The 21,836-nt window shown below is 41.5% G+C and overlaps 1 protein-coding gene across 2 annotated transcripts; it reads left to right on the top strand.

Moving 5' to 3' along the window:
• The first annotated feature begins 1,401 nt into the window (after positions 1–1,401).
• On the top strand, positions 1,402–10,552 carry LOC148020329 (OBERON-like protein). Of its 2 annotated transcripts, none has more exons than XM_087700627.1 (2): positions 1,402–2,950; positions 9,371–10,552. In XM_087700627.1, the coding sequence occupies exons 1-2, from the start codon at positions 1,798–1,800 to the stop codon at positions 9,919–9,921; spliced, it is 1,704 nt and encodes a 567-aa protein (XP_087556753.1). In that variant the 5' UTR covers positions 1,402–1,797; the 3' UTR covers positions 9,922–10,552. The 2 variants fall into 2 exon arrangements, with proteins under 2 accessions (XP_087556753.1, XP_087556754.1); XM_087700628.1 differs by having other exon boundaries at positions 1,406–2,950; positions 9,377–10,543.
• Positions 10,553–21,836: the final 11,284 nt, after the last annotated feature.

Raw genomic sequence — 21,836 nt, 5'->3', positions numbered from 1 at the left:
GAGAGGGGAGAGGGGAGAAGAAAAATGTTTAATTAAAATTAAAAAAAGACTATTCTCTTTCTTATTTCTCCCCCTTCTCTCCGTCTTCTTCTCTCTCTCTCTCTCTTATTTTATCTCCTTCTCAAAGTGTGTGAAAAACTATGTTAAAAAAACTTTAAATTAAAAAAAGCTTTTAAAATATTTAATTAAAAAGTTTAATCTAACTCTGAGAGAGAGAGAGAGAGAGAGAGAGAGAGAGAGAGAGAGAGAGAACCTAGGCAGTACACATGAGAGAGAGGGGGGAAGGGTGGAGGAATTTAATTAAAAAGGGGATGGAGAAAAGAAAGAGAGAGATTATAAGTGAGAGAGAGGGGAGGGGGTTTTAATTTAAAAAAGGGAGGTGAGGGGGGGAGGCTTTAATGAAAAAAGGGAAGGGGAAGAGAAAATGAGATATTACACGTGAGAAAAAGAGGAGGGAAGGGGGTTTTGATTAAAGAAAAGAGGTTTGGAAAAAGAGGTAGGTTTGGGAAGCCCTCTGGAGGTTCTGGGCTTTTCAAACCTATAGCTAAAATAATATAGTAGTAAGATTTGTGATGCTTTCATTGTCTCGTTATTTTGTAACATGAATCATATTTGTATTGTGCTAACTTTATAGCACAAAAGGATACATTTTAATATAGATTGTCATTGTATCGAGAAATGGGAGCAAGCCTAATTAGCAAACATAGCGACCAATGGTTTTATTAGCTAGCAATGTCTATATTGGTGGAGTTGTGCTCCTATATGTAGGTATTTCCCCCTCCATAGGATCTTACTTGGAGCTGTGGACACCATACTAGCTATGGCAAGGCTTGAAGTTTCCTTAGGGGTAACCCTCTCAATTCGATAAAGGGGACATCGGGAAAGGTTTTGTCATTTGCAACCTTTTTCATGAAAGGGGACTTGTAATTAACATATCACTAGCCCCTTAGGCTTTGTCATGTGTTGATGACTATATGTATACTCTGTCTACTAGTCCACACGGAGCATAAATGTGAGTTTGCCTTTTAGCTAAGAGCCATCTATGGAGACATGCTTAGTCTTCAATGCCAATGTATGGCCAACATTGGTCAAATTTCACTTCATATTTGTTGGCCCTAGCTCTAGTGACGGAATAGTGGTAGGAGAACATTGGACAAGGGGTTCTCTGCTTCCTCGCATTAAACTTTCTCACTCTACCGTGTGTTGGGTCCATTGCATTTGAACCCGCATGGGGAATGGTTCTAAGGTGTATGGCTTGCTGAAATATGGAAATGAGAACTCTGCCGGCCTAAGATGCACGATCTCAAGCATGTGCATTTTGGCATCGAGAAAAGCCCTAAAAGCCAACGCCCAAGCAAGAGCCAACGGGGATGAAGTCAGATTTTCCAGAGGGCCTATTAACGGTCGAAAAGGTGCTTCATCCGCGGGGAATCCGAAAGTAGGGACTCTACTGAGAGAGAGAGAGAGAGAGAGAGAGAGAGAGCGCGTGTACACTATTGAGAAATCTCTTCCATCGTAGAGAGAGCGAGAGAGAGAGAGAGAGAGAGCATCGTGTACACACCGACAGACCATTGTAGACACAGAGAGAGAGACAGAGAGAGAGAATCCCTCCATCGCCTCACTCAAGTGAACTGACAGCAGATGCCCCTCTAGGCCCCCTCTGTATTTTGAGACCCTTGGTTGTCTGAACACATGTGCGTTGTCAGGAAGACCATCCATCAATGATCATTTTTGGCAACTGAAGATCCTCGCATGAGACTCAGCCGACCCCACGAGTCCTAGCAAGGCCCGTTTGGGATGGTCCCACAGCAGCATCTGCCTCTCAAACAGCTCCGTGGCAGCACCGGCACCGGCACCCCTGTTGACTCTGCTGGCTTTCATCCCCATTCCCTCTCCCTTGCTTCTTCTGAAGCTTGCACTTCTCCCAATCGGCATCATCGAATGACGTCTGGACAACTACATGAGTGCCGCTCCGAAAATGCTAGCTCCAGGGACACTTGGGCTAGTGAACATACTCGGGATAGAGATTCGGTGCGCCCAATTACGCAGGAGACAACTCGGAATTCAGTGGGTAATGATCTTGAGCACCCTGAGCAAACCGTTGTTCGCCGGGTTGCCAAGTCAAATCGGATACAACTGAAGGATGTTGTATGTGATCCCATTGAGGTCATAGCGGATCGCATGCGTGAGCAGCCAGAGGAGCTCTTAGAGGATCTGAAAGCAGAGCTTCGTGACATTCTCAATGGTGGGGGAGCCAAACACAAGGAAGCACTTGGTTTGCTGCAAAAGCTGCTAGTAAGTCGCATGGATATCATGCCTGACAGATTGACACATGCAAACAGAACCCAATTAGAGCTACTTGTTGCCATTAAGACAGGTATACAAGCTTTTTTGCACCCAGACATTTCTGTGACACACCGTGTCCTCACAGAAATCCTTTTGTTCAAGCGGTGTCGAAATGTGGCATGTCAGAATCAACTTCCTGGGGATGATTGTACGTGTGATCTTTGCAGTTCTAACAATGGCTTCTGCAATGCTTGCATGTGTACTATATGCAGCAAGTTTGACTTTGATGTCAACACATGTCGGTGGATAGGTTGTGACTTTTGTGCTCATTGGATGCATGCTGATTGTGCCCTTCGCTCAGGACATATAAGTACAGGCCCATCCAAAGCCAACAGTGGGTCTTCAGAAACTCTACTACACTGTAGAACTTGTAAACGCGCATCAGAATTGCTTGGATGGGTCAAGGATGTGTTCCTCTCATGTGCTAATGACTGGAACAGTGAAGAATTACTGAGAGAGCTTGATTGTGTGCGACGAATATTTCATAGCAGTGAAGATACAAGAGGCAAATGGTTGTATTGGAAGGCAGAGGACCTTCTTGACAAGCTGAAGACAGGAGTTGATGTTGATACTGTAGGCAAAGAGATTCAACGCCTTTTCCGAGGTACATGTTGAATCCTACCCCTCTTTCTTTTATTTCCCTATTTTTCTTACTAGAATCTCCATTATTTGACAATGCTGCTTTTCTCTCATACTTAATTATCAGCCAGCTCAAAATCAGGTTAGTTCACATGGCAAATGCACTCTGTTCTAAAGCCCAACTTAGCTCCATTCATTTGAGAGAGAGAGAGAGAGTGTGTGTGTATGTGTGTGAAAGAGGATTAATGTTTTCCGTGGGTTTGGGCCCTCGGATGACTCCTCTTATCGATACAATCAATGGTAGCTTGTGATGGAGTGGCATATATAGCACTTACGTGATGCCATGAAGGATGATCATGAGGCAATGCTAGAGCATTGTGGAGTCCTATCAACTGCATCAGTGGCCATTTCAAAATCAATTTACAAAAATCCACTTTGATTAGTTGTACAGAGAGAGATATACATGCTTTGGGTTGGTATGGTAGGATTGCTTTTTACCTTCTGTACAGGTGCCTGTTCTTTCTTCTCTACTCAAAGAAGACCATTTGGATGGATCAAACTACTCCCTTTGGTCTCGCAAAGTGGAGTGTATTCTTGATATCTTTGATCTTTGGGCCTTTGTCACTAACCGAATTCCTCTATGCATGGAGAATCACATTATTGGTTCATTGATGGATTGTACAACGCTTTGGGATAGGCTCAACTCTTGAGCCTGGTACTTTCTCTTTATGAGCCTTCAGGATTTTGTCTTTGTTCATGTGCATAGATTAAAGACAACAACAGAATGTGGACAAAGCTTTCTTCTCTCTACCACCCGAAGACTTTTGCCCATTGTATCACCTTGGAGAAGAAACATCCATTGCTAATAACATGAAATGTCATTGAGCACATGTGGATTAGTTGTGTTATGTGAAGCCGTTTGTAACTAATTTGAAGCATATAAAATAGAGAATGTAGCCCTTTTGTGCATATATTAATGTCATTGGACAACTTGGATAGCAATGATTCAGGACATGGTTGCTACATAATCAATGCAAATAGCAATGATCCAGTACATGGTTGCTATATATGCAATGTAGCATTGTGAATAGTCAACTGCTAGATTTCTTCTCTCTTAGTTGTTTCATCATTGGAAGCATTTTTGGACAGTTTCATTTGTTCTTTTATGTATCATGAGATGGGGGGAGGAGCTCTGGTGGATGCAGTTCCATGTTGGGGTTAGGGGAGAGAGAGAGAGAGAGAGAGAGAGAGAGAGAGAGAGAGAGAGGACTCTTGACTCACTGACACTCTTCAAGATAGTTCTTGTTAGACTCATAAATTCTTTTGGGCCTTGCATGCGTTCCCAATGTGGAAAAATTTGGTGAGGTTGCAAGATACAGAGGTCACATGGTCACATATCCCCGATCAGTTGTAAGTATGTGTAGGGAATACTTTGCAAACCTTTTGGGTTTGCTTCACGGGTTGTGCATGTCCGTGCAACCTTTTATGCTTTGGTCAGAGATTGGGTTTTCCATGACATACAAGACTTTGTGGAAGCGGATATCCATGAGGGCGAAGTTATGAATGCCTTATTGCATCCGTCAAATGACAAAAGTCTGGTTGGGATGGCATCACCAATGAATTCTTTGGCATCTATGTATCTCTTTTGGCAAAATCTTTGGCTGCTATGTGCTAATAGGTTTGGGTGTCGGACAACATGCCTCCTTGGAAAAAAGGGCTGATTAAGTTGATTCCCAAGGTTCCCTCCTTGTCCAAACTTATGCAATGGAGATCGATTTCATTGATGGGCTCCATGCATAAGATCTTCACAAAGGTGTTGGCAAATCGTCTCCATAAACACTTGCTCCATGCATAAGATCTTCACGAAGGTGTTGGCAAATCGTCTCCATAAACACTTGCCTAATCTTGTTCATCCTCACCAATATGGGTTTATTAAGGGCAGAAACATTCTTCATAATATTCCAAATGCACAAATGGCCATAGGCTATGGATGACACATGTAGTAGGAGATTGTTTTCTAGACTTAGAAAAGGCCATTGACTTCTTGGAATGGTCTTTTGTTGTAGATCTCATGGAAGTTTATGGGTTTCGGACCTTGCATGCCAAGGTTGATATACACCATCAATATGGGTGCCACCTCTTGTGTGATGCTCAATGATGGAGGCATGGATTCTTTTTCCCTTGCTCGATCGATTTGACGAGGCTGTCTTTTCAACCCACTCTTCTTTGCACTTGCTCCTCATCCTATTCTTTCCATGCTATCACATCTTGTGGATATGAGGTAGTTGACTAGTCTTTCTCTACCTTTGCAACAACAATTTGTTGGTTAATGATGATACTTCCATGGTTTTGAAAGTGGACGCTTCTAATCTTCGATCAGCCTTGGATGTTTGGGAGTGATTTAGACATGCGTCAGGTCTGCGAATCAATGCTACCAAATCTTCCCTTATTGATTGCATGGCCTCCAATTTGTTAGAGGGTAGTAGGGTAAGGTTGCCCAGAAAGGCGACACTATAAGGTACATCTTGGTTGGTGTGCAGGCGAAAATCTTGTTGAAATGGATATCACAGAAATTGGAAACCAAGTTTATCTATTGGAAATCTCAAGCTTGGCCATTCCATGTGTATCTTAAAGTTGCCTAGACCATTATGCTTCCCATACTCACCTACTTCTTGCCATTGCTGCCTTGGACCAATGTCGCCTTGAAGGATCTTGCTTGCCACTTTCATTTTATGCTTTGGAAGAAAGATATTGTGTAGGCATATATAGCTTGGATATCGTGGGGTCATGTTTGCACCTCGGAATCAATGGGGGGTGGGGTTGTTTTGGATGTGGAGACCCATATGACAACCCTTCGTTGGTCATTGTTTCAAGCCCTATGTATTGGTTAGCAACCTTGGGCTCTTATTGCTTGCCTTTTCCTTAAGGACCGAGGCCTTTGGTATGGCAGTATAAGGATTTAGGGCTCCTAGTGGCATGTGCTTAGTGTTGAGGCTCACTTTTCCATGTCTGCCTTGGCTTTTCTTATTCATTTTGTGTCTTCGTGGAAAATTGTCCTTTTGAAGGCCCATTGGCACCTGGCAGAGGATAGAGAAGCAGCTTATTCATTACCGATGGAAATTCTAGCAGTGTCCCCTATCTTTTGTGGGAAGGCAAGTCAGAGAATAGACCTAAATTTAATTGCATGGCATGTCTTGGATTGTCTTCGGTGGCTAATGGTATTCTCTTGCCGTGAGACACCCTCATATCCTTTCGCACCGTCGGAAGAGTCTTTTGGGTACCTCATGGCTACAATGATCTCTGGGGTAGAGTCTTCGATCTCTTGAAGGACCTGTTGAAACTAGCCTTCCTTCTCAAATAGGATGGTAAATAACTTGATTAAGCACTAATTACAGCAATTAATAAATTCACAAAACTGAAATGCACGCTTTACCATACAATCTTGGACATTGGACACCTTGTTAGCCCCAAAACTAGCGCCCCTTGTGGTATTTCTTTAACTTTTATTGCAGATGGATGGAGTACAATAGAGATCCTCTGACGACCACCAGAAAGATTGCTACCCCCTCTTGTATGTTGCAATTGGTAGCACCAGAAGAAGTCACATGATGTAGGACCGATCCTTGGTGGTTGCAAATCACATTAGTAGCCTCTCCTTGCTCTCTAATAGCTTTCTTTTCTCTCACAATGTCTAAAATTAACTTCTACTAGGTCCCTAAAAACGTTTTTCCCTCTTGCATAGGCAAGTTTTGCCAAGTGAAGCCTTCTAATCCCATTTTTCAGCATTATTTAGCTTATTAAATTAATTTTTAGAATATTAATATTGAAAATTAATTTAATAATTACTTGTGCTCAAAAAATTAATTTCACTAACCAATAATTAAATTGGCTAGACCAATTTTTCTTCAAAGTATCCCTAAGCAGTTATTAGCCTTAGATTGACATTAATTAATTAATTAATTAATGCCTAGTCTCTAATATCACAACTGACATTAGTTGCCAATAAATTGGTCTATGCCCAAATCTGACATCGGGTACTACCTAGTACGTGCTAGACATAACTTACTACAACTTTTGCCTTTCGTACCCATTGCATTCTCAAGGTCCTTGGCTTGTTATCATGAAATGACTGCCACGTGTATCACATATGCTAAACAACCTTGCACATTTGATTAATATCTTAATCAAATGTTATTGGCAAGATTAAAGCATCTTAAAATTTCACGTCTTCGTGACACCGGCAGCCCTTTCTTGTTTTGGATTCTGATTGCCCTTTGCAATATTGAAATCTTGCAAGGTGTTTGACCCTTTAGTCCTCTTTAGTTAATCAGATTTATCATCTCATAATCAAAGATCGTGTGTGGTTGACTACCAAAGCCAATTCTCTTTGGGACTTGCACAAATCTAAAGTCTAGTGAAAATTGACAATAATGGAGGGATGGATCAATAAGACACCGTTCAAATGCAAGGTATTCATTTGGAGAATGTTGGTGGGGGCCCTTGCTCTTGCATCTACCCTTCACTATAGAGGTATCTCTAATGGGAATTGTTTCTTTTGTACCACTGTGGTCAAGCCTTCCTCGTTATAGATTCATTTCCTGCCCTTTTGTTTCGAAGATTTGGGCCTTTTTCTCAGACATTTGGCTTCGATGATGGGCACAAGGATGCATCCGCCTGGTTGGGTTTTTGGTAAAGCTAATTACTATGGTCTGCCACAACCTCATATGAAGATCCTGTCTCACTTCATCAGATTTTGGGGTTGTTGGCATATTTGGGTCACTCGCAATGCATTCATTTTTGATGCCGCCTCAGGCATTTAGCACCATGTTGCGAAGTTTTAAGGGGCTTCTTTAGTGGCAGCTTGACCTTCTATAGCATGCGGATGTCTTGGTTAGAGATGATTGGCAATCTCCTCTGTTCCTTTGTTGTGACTTTATATTTTTTATGTGTGATGGACTAGAGCCACTGCATTTTGGAATCCTGCAATCTTGTACTTGTACTTTTGCATAATTAATGCAATTATGTATTACAAAAAAAAGAGAGGGCTCTTGCAAACACCCAAGCTGCGATAGATGTGACATTAGGGGTTTGTTTTATAGCCTTGGGATTTCCCCACAGCAAAAAGGAGATATCTCCTGCTATGACATCTTGTAGAGGATAGAGAAATCCATGGACAGGATAGAGAAACCCTAATCTCCAGCTGATGTGCCTATGATGAAGGCGACTATCAATATGGATAGACGAATGGACAAAGGCCATGGTAGAGCTCCTGAAATCCTTGTTTGACTCGGACTGAAGAAGGAGGAGATGAAGACAGAGAAAGACATGTGAAAACATGTTTCTCAACGCACGGTATTTAGGAGATTTGTGCCAGATTTTTTTTTTGCTTGTGCAGGCAGGTTCATTTAAGTTAGACCATCTTTATGCATTTTCAGGTCAACCAGGTTTAGCACCCTATAGGTCAGCCAGTTTTCTCATTCATACCTATTTATAGGCAGCCTTTGATTTAAACCTGATATCATCTTCCATTAAGAGCACCTGCGATGTCTTCAATGTGGGCTTCCTTTTTTTGGCTAAGATTGGCACCAGCTTCCAACCAAACCTTGCTAAGATTGGAAAGAAAACCACATAGGGATGAAAATGGAAGTAAACTTGCCACTTATGCAGCCAAAGGTACACAGCCTCCTCAGTGTGTTGCTTTTTCTTGCTTGCATACCTCTATAATGGGCAAACTGAGGGATGATGCCAAGGAGTCCATCTTAAATGGAATCTGAAATGAAGAAGAAAGCGAAGTCACATATGTCAATTTGGATTCGCTTGGACACCTGCTGCTGCACATTATGTCAATCAGCAGTGTGTTGCTTAAGCCAAGTTGGCATATTCTTTTGCCAGGCCAGTTATTACAACCTTATGACAAATTATATCGAATAATGCTTGATTGAAGAGTTGTGCCTTTTTGGGAAGCAGGGTCGTACGAAAAAGCTCATATTTCTCAGATTGTTACAGCCAAGGTTTTATTTCCCTAACATTTACTTTTTGGAGGCAAAGTGAAACTGAAGCATAATAGCTTCCTTAAAACAGAATTTAATGTGAGGAGGCAGACAAATAGCTAGATGGCCGCCTTTAAATGCACTTAGGCAGACACAGTTTGGACTTGAGCAGAAACAGTTTGGGCATTTGGACTTCTCAGGATATAATTTTCCAGTAAAGATAGGTTGGCAGATACTTGTACTGATAATTGCACTAATTGTTGATGATTATTGTCAATAATATATGAAATGGCTCTGTTTTTCTGCTGTTTTGAGATTGTAACATATGAATATGTTTTCAGGACTTTTTTGCTGAAAGGATGGGTGTCTATATATATTAGCAATATATGTGTAGAGAGAGAGAGAGAGAGAGAGAGAGAGAGAGAGAGAGAGAGAGAGAGACTCAGGCTGTATAGCTGCAGACCTAGAGACTGAAGATACCAGCAGGGATGTGGAGGGTGCGAAAATAATTGAACCTCATGAAGCATGCAACCGCATAGTTGAAGTTGTCAAAGAAGCTATGGCAAAGATGGAAGAGGTTGCGGAAGAAAAAGCTCGGACATTGAAGAAAGCACGGCTGGCACTGGAGACAGCGGACAGAGAACTTAATGACAAGAAAAAGGAACTGACAGAGCTTGAGATGGAGCAAGAACAAAAGCAGCAGGAAATTGAGGAGTTGGAAGCTATTGTGAGATTGAAACAGGCAGAAGGAGAGATGTTCCAAATGCGTTCAGATGACGCACGCCAGGAAGCTGAAAGGTTGCAGCGCCTAGCATTAGCTAAATCAGAGAAATTCAAAGAAGACTACACAAATCGATATTTAAAGCTACGTCTGAATGAGGCGGAAGCAGAGCGCCGTTCTTTGTTTGAGAAAATGCAGCAGCAAGACAATTTTGTGCAGTCATTGACAATGTCCAAGATTCAGGATCTGGTGAAGCAAGTATATTCCAAGCATGCATCTGATTGAAAGCTAAACTGTACTTTAAGGTGCTGACACAAGGAGGCCTTTGCATATGTATTTCAATCAAGGTGAGGCCTCTGCATATGTATTTCAATCAAGTCAAGGGCTCTGCATTTGTATTTCAATCAAGGTGGGGCCTCTGCATGTGTATTTCAATCAAGATGAGGCCTCTGCATATGTATTTGGTCTGCTTTAGCCTTAAGTATTAACTGACTGTCTGCAATCTGCTTTCATTTTTGCCATCTTCCCAAATGTCATGCTTCTGGATGATGGCAGCAGTCTAGGAATTGGAAGTAGCTGTCTTCAATTTCCCTGCACCTTTTTTGCCACCCTTCTTTTCAACAGTTTGTATTGGCAGTGAAGCGGGAATCTGGTGGCTTGGAACTGGTGTTTAGGGATTTGTTTGCAGCTGTGATGTTTGACACTGCTTATGACAGGACTGCTCGATTGCACATGTTTGGTATTGCTTTTGACAGGAACTGTTGTATAGTCATGATGAGAAGACTTTGATACAGAATGTTCATCATCTTGAGGTGGAGCCATATAAGTGCCTTCTTTGTTTCTATCCTGTGGAATGTCCCCTTGAGAATACTTCACCGAGTCAAAATCACTCACTGAGTCAAAACATACCAAAACCACTTGCATGCAAGAACATACTGACACAGACTAATACCTCAAATGAATCAGAACTTATCAAACCTTCCTTGGTCAAGATTGGTCCGCTAACAAAATACAGGATAGTTTCCTACTCTTGTTGCTGGCATGAGAGAACGTGCATAAACCTTTTGACTTAACTCATGCACCAAGGGTTGTTATTTTCTATTTCACTTGAGTGCACCCTACTTTCATATTATTGTACGAGGTAGATAACTTTCATGAATAAAGGAGGGGTAACTAGGGAACATGCTTGATTACAATTTGCAGTCTTAAGCAGACAAGTGGCTTGCCCACCTTCTCTTTGACAAGGGGGAAGTAATGATACCTCGGTATAGAAGATTCCCGTGTGAAAACCACTACCTTGAAGTGCAATAGTTGTGAGCAAAGTGCATTTGCTTTCTTGGCTGATTTTTTGGATGGGGAGGAACAAAGGCAAAAGGAGAGTAATGTATCCAACAAAATTCTTATAATTGTGATAAAAAATGAAAGTGAGATCAAGTGGTTGGCTAGTGTTTGTGCATTGAATGATGTTATGCACCATTGTGATTTGCAGCAATAGTTACAATCGTGCCATTGACTTGGTAGTTTTGGTTTGTTGATTGGGGACTCCAATATCAATCCACTTCTAGATATGGCCCTATGGGCATCCAAAAGTAGTGGATGCATCACTCTTGCATTCATGGTTCTTAAGCAAGATCTATTCTATGGCTTTGGCTATGCCCATAGAGCAAGGCTATACCTTACAGTCTACACAATATGTGAAGACTTGGCATATATTGGATCATGTGTATCATATGCATATTTATTTGTTTTCATTGGAGGTTTTGAACATTAAAACGCATCCGTAGCATGGCTGTTCTAATTTCTCCCTTTGTAGTTAACATTGCTCAAACAACTTGTACATCTTTTGAGATGTCCTCTGGACCACTTGCCATGGTGTTTTGACTCTTCCTTTCTTTAGCATGATACCTTTGACAACTTACATGAGGTAGCTTCTAGATCAATGTTTTTCTTGATCTCTTAGTTGCTAGAGCTACTTCTTATGACATGCTTGTATGCAATGCCTAAAGTGTGGTGAAACAATATGGGACCCGTATGCTACACTTCAAAAATAGAGATTGAAGGAAATGGAACAGATATTGGCATTGGTAATTCACTTTTGGTTTACACCCTAGGCATTCAAGACTTGATTTTTGTTTCTTTACACTAACAGCTCTCATTTAAAATTTCCAGTTGAAGAGAGATTCTTGAGAGTAATCATCTCTACTTTAGATTCTATGTTTGAAGGTTGGCAAGTTGTTTGATACATTATATTGAATACCATGAACCATGAATAAGCATAATCTAATAATGATCATAGTGCATTATTAGGAAACAATCTCAAAGATAATTTTGTTAAATATAAAAGTATACAACCTTGATCATGAACCTTTTCAAGTTCTTTGTACAAAAAAGTAGGAGGATCAGCTTTGCGATCTAGGACTCCATAGGAAGTACGGAGATCATGATAGTCAAAGAACTAATAATCTAATCTCGTTGAATGAACAAAAGGTGGCTTGTAACTACCTCTAGCTTGTTCAATATGTCTCTTTTAAGCATGGTTTGCATGAGGTTTGAGAGAAGCCTTTAGACAAACTCTTTTTTGTTCTCATATATCTAATTTATCTCATCCTCCAAGGTTTTCTGCTATAAGCAAGGAATATTTGAATATTTCTTAGACCCATGAAGACTTTTTCTAGTTAATCCTTAGGTAGCTCGTTTAGAGTTTGGCGCTAAGCATAATAGTATTTTCTTGCTTTTAGTTGGCCTAAGCATAATAGTATTTTCTTGCTTTTATGCAAGCAATACTAATGGTCACTCTATGACTTGTTTAATAAGCATATGTCAAGTCTCTAATGCTTCATTTAGGGTCCATATTTGCTTATGCTAATTCTTAATGGTGGTGTTTAGGTCTTCCAAGGTTCTCTTTGGTGCTCGGATATCTTGAGTAGCCTCAAGTTAGCTTGATGATGCACTTTCTCTGCATTTAGCAACCCTTGAGTCTCTTCTCACTCTCATATCGCCTTATTTGGGTCATTTTGAATTTCTTGGAATAGGTCCTCAAGAGCCAAAGTGATTTTTTGCCCTTGAGATGGGTGCCTTTTAATGTGCTTTAGTGTCGATAAGTCTATTGGTTGTGAAGGCTACTACCATCTCATTTGTTGACTTCTTTTCCAACATTTTACTTTCTTCACTCTAATCTCTTTACAATTGCCACTTGGCCTTGGATAAGCACAAGGATAATTGTGTTCACATTGTAGCTAGAAGACAATGTTTCTTAACTTATTCTGCCTTTTTCTTGCCTTGAACTACTTGCCCATTCTCGCGCCTTCTATGGGCTTTTCTTATACTTGTGTTGTAAGGAGGCTCTTTTTTTGCTTGTTTCCTTGTCAAAAGACATTGATTATCCTTTCATAGTCTTGTTGTTCTTCAATTAGCTTTTTAGTCTCGATATTGTTGTCAACCACTCAAATTAGGTTTTGGAATTGATTGAACATTAAATTTGTGAACTTCATAATCTGGAGGTTGAGAGTGAATCTTACTTATTCTTATTGATAAAAGCAAACTCAAATTGGCATTTGCTCATTGTGGTAGTTTCTATTCGTCCTACTATTTGCAAATAACAAACAAGGTTTCAATCGAACGACGTTTTTTTGGACAATTCACATTTAACTAAACTTTTGAACGTATTAGGCCTTATTTGATGACCTCAATTGGCACTGCCAATCAATGGATGTGCGATGCTTTCTAGCATTATGAGGGTACCTTGTATATTGCTAGTGTAAGTCTTGTGTGCATGGATTTTTAAATGTAAATAATTAACTTATATACAATGAAAAATGGGTGTTTATTTCAATGAAAAAGACAAAAAGGTGATGTATTGGTTATCTACATTCATTTGATGATACTATATTGAGACATCAAAAAAGCAAAAACTTCACATGCAGCTTGTACAAATTTCAAGAACATTTTTTTAGTAATACAAAGTTATGGAAGATTCAACTGAAGCAAGAGTTGAATAATTTGAAGAAAGGGAAGATGTCTATAAATGAGTATGTTTTAAAATTAAGAAGCATTGCAGTTTGACTTAGCAACTATTCATGCAATGTCTCATGATGATGTAACGTGTCCACTTATCGACTGTCCATGCACGTTTTTAATGGTCCGAATCTAAGCGTTGCTATTTGGAACTCCCATGGAATGTTACGGGATTTGTCGCCTAGGGTTTCTTGAGTTTGCCTCGCAATGGAATGTTCGTAACCGAACCCACTGGGATCGACATGAAATTTGGGTCCTTATGGTTAAGGTCTCCTGACATCATTCTAGTGTCAAGTCTTGGACATCTTACTTTACGTAGAGATACCCAATCCAAAGCAGATCCATGTCGCACTTGGTTCAAAGAGAATGTGAAACAAGAGGGATGCACCACTCAACCTCTCTACTTGTAGGGCGTAGTTCCATTTCGGTTCCCCTAAAACGACATGAATGGGGGTTCTAACCTAACGCTTACCAAGGGTTAGTCATTGATAAAACCTCGTGACAAGCCTCCTAGTTCTCTAGGACCACCTTGTCGTAGGACGGACCCGTCAGGGATTCTGCCCACCCGCTTCCCTCAATGGGCATTCTTTAGTTATCTAATTAGGTCTTACAATATTTATGTGTGACATTTAAAATCAACTTCCTTAATTAAGCCTTTTAGGGAATATGGTTCGTTTACGTAACTTATAGCATTGACACGAAAATAGAGCAAGTAGTCCTTTTGACAAACAAGTTCCTTAGCTTATCTTCAACTTAATCTTTGCCTCTTACCCATATATGAGAAATTATATGTCCCTTCTGCCTTGCAGAAGTATCGGGTCCAAATCACATAGCACCATAATTTCCATCCTTTATCTAGAATAGGATCTTATGTTGGGGGTAAAGGCGCCTCCGCCTAGCCGCGCGTGTATTACTACACTGACAGTCACTGCCATTGCACACTGCAGGTGGTGGGTGCCCGTCACCGTCACTTTATTCTTTATTCTTTTAGTGACAGTTTGAATAAAGGAAGGCCCGATCACACATTGTGATTGTTGGAGTTCCCATTTCTTGTCTCTCTCTTTCTTGCTCTTGCTCTCCCGCCATAGCTCTCGAATGCAAGCGTCGATCCTTCTCACATTTCAACTGGTATCAGAGCACGGATTCCCGACTCTTGAGCTTGGCTCGTGGCATTCTCAGCTTCCCATTGACTCCCCACTCGCATTGGGTCTCCTTCCCGGCAGCCATAGCTCATTCTCTTGAGCTCCCGTCACTCCCCGGCTTCCCGAGCTTCTTCCCGACCTATTGAGGCACCATCAGGGCATTGACATTGAGGTATTGCTTCATTATTTCAGAGATTTATCTCAATCCACAGGTCTAGGTAAACAGGGTTTTCACAAGTTGTGGGCAGCCATAGCTCACTCCTCTTGGAGCTTCCTTCACCTGGATCTTGCTTCTACTCTATCAAGGCTTGCTGAGGCTTGGTGTGGGCCTTCTTTGGCCCCCATTTGTGCCCCCTTTGGGCCCCATTGTTGACACGTGGGACATCAGACCCCCCTAACCAGCTCACGTTTTTTTTGCGCATGTTTCAAAATCTGGCCCAAAAATCACTCTTTTGGTCATATCTCGGGTATTCGGAACCCGATTCAGGCAAGATAAGAGTCTAAGTTGGAGTTTTGGCACGCTCCAGACGCGAAGGTGATGTCGGATTCACCAAATTTTGATGACAAAATATTCTGCAACAGATTTCAGGTCTGAGATAGTATGTATTTGTATGCCTATGGCTTATGTGATGCTTCTACTGATGTCTATTGATACCGGATCACTTGTGGATGTTATGTCTCTTATGTGAGACGCATTTGGAGCTGATTTAGCTCAGCCATTGACTGTTTTGAATAATCCCAGATCTATCCAAAACAGGGCACCTACCTGTTACTTCAATTTTATGCTTACAGGTCTTGGCATTTGATGCCCAATTATGCCCGGTTGGTGCCTATACATACGGAATGCATGCCTATGGTTTGCCTATGGATTTGAGCTTGGATCGAGTACTGATTTGCTCAATTTACAGAGGTTATATGTTGTTGGAAACTTCAGGGCCAAAGCTATTTATGTTACAGTTGGGTTATGCCTATTGGTCACGGGGTGCTCCCGGCTACTCAATATGATGTCATGATGTATTTGGACTATGCCACATGTCTTGTTTATGCTCTGGAATGCTTTTGAGCTGAGATTAGAGCTCGATTTGGGTTTGAATGCCACTTCTTTGCAGCTGTCATTTCATCTATGACATGGTTTATGCCTAGGCTACCCAGTACGGGTTCTGATGTCTTGGTGAATGCTTTATGCTTTGGCTGTGGATGGCAGTTGTGTTTGAGCTCGTCTCGACATTCATTTGAGTATTCCCTTGAGTAATTGGACATTGACTTGGCTTTTTCCGTTACGACTTGGCTTTTTCCATTACGACCTTGGATGCTATTGAGGCATTGTCTTGGTTACCTGTCTTTGGTACTTTGACTTGGTTTGCTTGAGTTGTTGAGCTAGTTTATCCACCTTTTGAGCCAGTGGGAGTATCTTGTATGCTTGACCGACATTGAGCGAGAGGTTTATGCTATTTTGAGCATTTTGCAGATACTTGAGACTTTGAGATCTCTTACACTTAAATGTTGCATGGTTCATGCACTAATATCTTGGAGTTGCTTTTGACATGAGCTTGGGCTTTGCACTCTTGTGAGCATACACCTACTGGTGTCAAGTCTTGCCAGTGTTATGTATACTTTGCCCTATTGTCCAGGGGATATGCCTACTCACCACTGATGGATGCTTTGGTGACATGTTTGGGTGTTTGCTTAGGGTCTTGATGATTGTTTCATACTGATTTATGCCCGTTTATGGCTGGTCATGTCTTGGTTGTCATTTATTGACTTGGTGCAGTGATTTGGTCAGAAATTAACTCTCACAGTACCCTGCTGTCATTTATTATAGCAAGCATATAACTTCGGAATGACATGGATTTTTCATGTTGAAATATTTTGAAATGATATACTTTCACTAGTACTTGGTGGGCAGCAGCTTTGGTTACACTTTTCTCGTCATTTTCTCTCGATTTTAGTGATTTTTCGATCATTTTCTACAGTAAACAGCAAGCAGTTTTGAACTGTCTACAGTCTTTCAACCTGCATTATGGTGAGTTCGTCCACTGATCATGCTATTTTCAACATCACTAAGCTTGATGGTACGAATTACTCTTATTGGAAGAGCCAGATTTGATAGGTGTTGGTGCAGAAATCGCAGATCAAACCATTCAGGTTGAGCGGGCATCCACTTGCAACTATGCCAGATGAGAAATGGCTTGACCTTGATGAGTTATGCAAGTCTACTATTGTATTATCTCTCATAGAACAGGTTCATTACAATGTATTTGAGGAAGAACAGAGTGCATGGCAGTTGTGGGATAAAATCAAGAATCTTTATGACAAGAAAATTCCAGCGAGTCAAATGTATTGGCTGAAGCAGCTTCTGGATCTGTGTGTGTATGAAGGAGAATGTGACTATGTCTGCTCACTTAAGCCAGTTCCATGCTATACTCAAGAACTGGACTTCGCATGACATCACTTTTGCAGAGGATGTCACTCCTCTTTTCTTGCTTCGTACTCTTAATGAGTCATGGGATGTATTCCGTACTGCATTATGTGCCTCTATTGTTACCTTGAAATTATCTGATGTTGAGAGTGCTCTTCTGCAAGAAGAGGTTAATCGTAAGAATTTGGATGCGTATAGTGTGTTGCATGCTATGACAGTTAGAGGCAGGAATGATGGGAATGGAAAGCATGGCAGTGGCAGTGGCAGTGGCCGTGGACGGGATTCTCAAAAATCTCGGTCCAAGTCTTATGGGAATTCACGTAGCAAATCTTGTGGCAGGAATGCATTTGCTACTTGCCACCATTGTGGGAAAAAGGGCCATATTAGGCCACAATGTCATGAACTGCGCAATGAAAGGCGTAAAGATAAAGACAAAGTGCAGGATAAATCTTGTGATCGCAGCATAGTGCCTGCAAAGTCCAGTGTTAAAATTAAAGAGATCAATGTTATGCAGCCTGAGGATGTTGAGGATGATGATTATATCCTTGCAGCTTCTTCTAGTGCTTCACAGATGATAGAGATACACTCTATGTATGCACAGTGTTGGCTCTTGGACTCAGGTGCGTCCTTTCATGTGACACCTTGTCGAGAGTGGTTTCATTCATATCGTACTGTTTTGGGTTCTGTGCGCTTGGGTGATGGCATCTCTCTTGATATTGTGGGCATTGGTGATGTTAGGCTGCAGTTTCCTTGTGGCAGCAATTTTGTTATGCAGGATGTACGTCATGGTCCTACTTTGACACATAGTCTCATGTCAGCTAGATAGCTTGATGACGCAGGTTATTATGTATCTTTTGGAGACTCTGCATGGAAGATCACTCGTGGTAAATTTGTGATTGCAAGAGGTGCCAAGATTGGCAGCCTCTATCCCTTGATTGTATCCACTTCTTCCATTGATCATGTTTTGTCTGTGGGTTCTATCCCCCATGTACCTCTTTGGCATGCCCGTTTGGGCCATATGTCTTTGAAGGGAATGAAAACGCTTTCTGGTTTGTAGTACTTACCGCCCCTTGATTATGTATGTTTTGATTCATGTGAGCATTGTCTTTATGGCAGGCAGACTAGGTCTACGCATAAGAAGTCTGGTAGGCCATACATGAGTGAGCCCTTGGCATTGGTACATTTGGATGTCTGTGGGCCCATGCCTTGTCAGTCTATGGGTGGTGCAAAGTATTTTGTTACGTTCATAGATGATTTTTCATGGAAAGTTTGGGCTTATCCCATTAAGCTAAAATCCGATGTCTTGGCTTTGTTTTAGAGATGGCTTGCATTGGTTGAGAACCAGTTTGGGTATAGGCTAAAATGCCTAAGGACAGATAATGGGGGTGAGTATGTCTCACGTGCTTTTGAGCAGTTATGTGATGAGAGGGGTATTAAGTGTCAGTTGACCGCTGTTAGAAATCAAGCTCACCGTCAGTGTGTCTTCATCTATGACCAACATCTTTGACAGCTAGTGTGTACAGCTGTCTACATGTGACTACATTAAATAAGTCGGGTTAGTAGTCAGTTAGTGACCTGACTAGAGTTAGTCAGTCTAGTCTACGTTTACACTAGGTCACTTTATCTTGTAGTGTGTGTGTTTTTCAGTTGAGTGTGTGGAAATGAAGGAATGAGCTTGAGAGCCTGAAGGCTCATGGATATGGAGTCTTTCCCTTTCTCTCTCTCTACTCTTTGAACATGGTATCAGAGCTTCATCCATGAGGCTGTGGGAGAATGGGCATGACAACTTGCAGTGCAAAGGAGATGGAAGTAAGGAATGAGGAAGAAGCTGGACACTTGCAAATGAAGCCATAGTCAAAGGAAGGAATCAGCGTGGACTGCCTTCTGAAAATCGTGGACTGCCTCCTGAGTCTGAAAATCGTGGACTGCCTCCTGAAACCTGTGTCCTGAAATCGTGGACTGCAACCTGTGTCTGAAAATCGTGGACTGCCTCCTGAAAAACAACAACTTGTATCTGAAAATCTGCGCCTGCTCATCTGAATGGACAGCAACCTGTATCTGAAAATCTGCACCTGCTGATCTGAATGGACAGCAACTTGTATCTGAAAATCTGCATCTGCTGATCTGAGTGGACAGCAACCTATCAATCTTCAGTGGGGCACTTGGACAAGGTTCATAGAGCATGTATGCTCACTATTGAAGGTATTTGAAGTGTGCAAGAAGTAAATGCTTGTGTGGGAGCTCTGTTATGAGCTGGAGTGACAGACACAGACCTGAAATCATTTCTGAACTGCTGTAAACATGAATGGACAGCATGCATTCAGTCATTACTGACACACAAGAGCCTTGTACTACACTCAGAAGGCATCTTTGGAGCACAAGAATGTGTCAAAGCATGTATACATTGGATCAAATGTCTTGGAGCTGAGATCTCTTGCTCAGAATACTCAGATCTGAAAATCAATGACAGGCTGAAAACTGTCATATACAGTCAATGACAGAATACTCAGATCTGAAAATCAATGACACGCTGAAAACTGTCATAGACAGTCAATGACAGAATACTCAGATCTGAAAATCAATGACAGGCTGAAAACTGTCATACACAGTAAATGACAGAATACTCAGATCTGAAAATCAATGACAGGCTGAAAACTGTCATACACAGTCAATGACAAGTACTGTGCATTACTGAAGCAATACAGGTCATCTTGGGGGTTCCATCATCTATATGAACTGGCCTATACATGCTGAATGCATGGAGAATTGAAGCAAGCAATGAGCATCATTGAAAACTGAATTTTGAAGCTGAAGTAAATGCAGTTACACTGTCCTGGTTAATTACAAACAGCTCATGTATTGAACGTGCCACTACAAAGTAAATGTATGACATGGTCAAAAGACATTTTGGAGCTGCTTGGAGCTTGGTATGCTGAATTCTGGTTGACTGCAACCTGAAACTGAATTTGTTGACACACTCAGTTTTGGACTTGAAATTGCTGCTGGTTACTCACAGTTTACAGTTTTCAGACTACATGTATGTACCCTAGCAGTGAGGTTACATAAGCTTAAGCTGAAGCAAACACATAGCTTATGTATTGACAGTTATATCTACAGTTGAGACCACTTGTTTGAGGGTTGTTTTGGGATGTCAGTGGGCTGAAATACCCTGGTTTTTTTCTGCAATTTAGTGCAGAAAACTGTCATAAACTGTTACGGACTGAACTTAGTCAGTCATACTTATTGGACTGCAGGGAGTCAGGCACTTGATAGACAGTCTATTGCATCATGGCTAATGCACATGGGACTGACAATATCACTCAGATAGTTGGAGAGAAGTTGGATAATAAGAACTTTACATTATGGAAATTCAGAATGAAAAACTTTTTGGTTGGGAGAGGTTATTGGGATTTATGTACAGGAGATGAAGTTGCTCCTGAGTTGCCTGCACACAATCCAACAAATGAATAGAAAAGAGCCTACAGGCTATGGAATGAAAGAGCATACAAGGTGCTGCATTAGTTTTCCTTATGTATATCTGATGCTATGGTAATTCAAATCACTGGATGTGAGACTCCGAAGGATGCTTGGGACATACTGATGAAAAATTATGGAACCATGACACATGCAAGAAAGATCCAGTTGAAACAGCAGTTCAACAACATGTCTAGGAATGGCAAGAGCATCCAGACGTATACCACGGAGATTAAGACCATAACTGATCAACTTGCTACTATTGGCTCAAGTGTATCAGAAGATGATATGATTGCTGTTTCTTTGAATGGCTTAGGCAAAGAGTACAAAGCTTTTGACACTTCCATTTCTGTCAGAGAAGAGCCCCCTAGCTGGGAAGAGCTAGTTGCTTTGTTGCTGCATGAGGAAGTCAAACTTGGTTTGAATACAGGTTCTAGTGCATCTCAGAGTAGAGACACTGTGTTGTACTCTAGCCAGCGTGGCAGAGGATCTAGAGGTCGTGGTTCATTTCGAGGTCGTGGTGACACTCGTAATACTTATGGACAGCAGCAGCAGCAGAGTAATTGGCATGGTGCAAATACACAAGGCCAGCATGGATCTGGTGGGTTTAGAGGCAGGGGGAGATCACCCCGAGGTAGAGGTGGTGGTTCTAGTTCATGGCAGCCGTCTAATCAGTCCAACAGGGACAAGGACTGTCATTATTGTGGCCGGTATGGGCATATTGCAAAGGATTGTTACAAGAAGCAAGGAGATATGAAGGCAAAGGGTAGACAGCATGGGCACTATGCATCTTCCAGTGGTGCTCATGATGAGTCATTTGATAGACTCTTTGCCATGCAGCATGTATCTAAAAATGCATCGAGACATGATAGAGATGACAGATGGTACATTGACTCTGGAGCGTCAAACCACATGACCCCGCATGGAGAGTGGTTTGATGAGATGGTTGCAGGTACACATGGTCATGTATGTACTGGGGATGATACCGAACATGACATAAAGCATAAAGGGATTGTTCCATTGATGATGCCTGATGGCAAGAAGAAAGGCCTGCATGATGTCTTACATGTACTGACCATAACAAAGAATTTGTTTTCTGTGGGTCAAATGGCAGAACAGAATCTGCAAGTGAGGTTTAACAAGGATGGATG

Source organism: Lygodium microphyllum, chromosome 19 (genome assembly GCF_053477565.2).
Source record: "Lygodium microphyllum isolate KBCC chromosome 19, Lygodium_microphyllum_v1.1.10, whole genome shotgun sequence".
NCBI classification, from domain to species: domain Eukaryota; kingdom Viridiplantae; phylum Streptophyta; class Polypodiopsida; order Schizaeales; family Lygodiaceae; genus Lygodium; species Lygodium microphyllum.
Note: the sequence above shows the minus strand (reverse complement) of the source record. Positions and strands in the feature narration are given on the sequence as shown.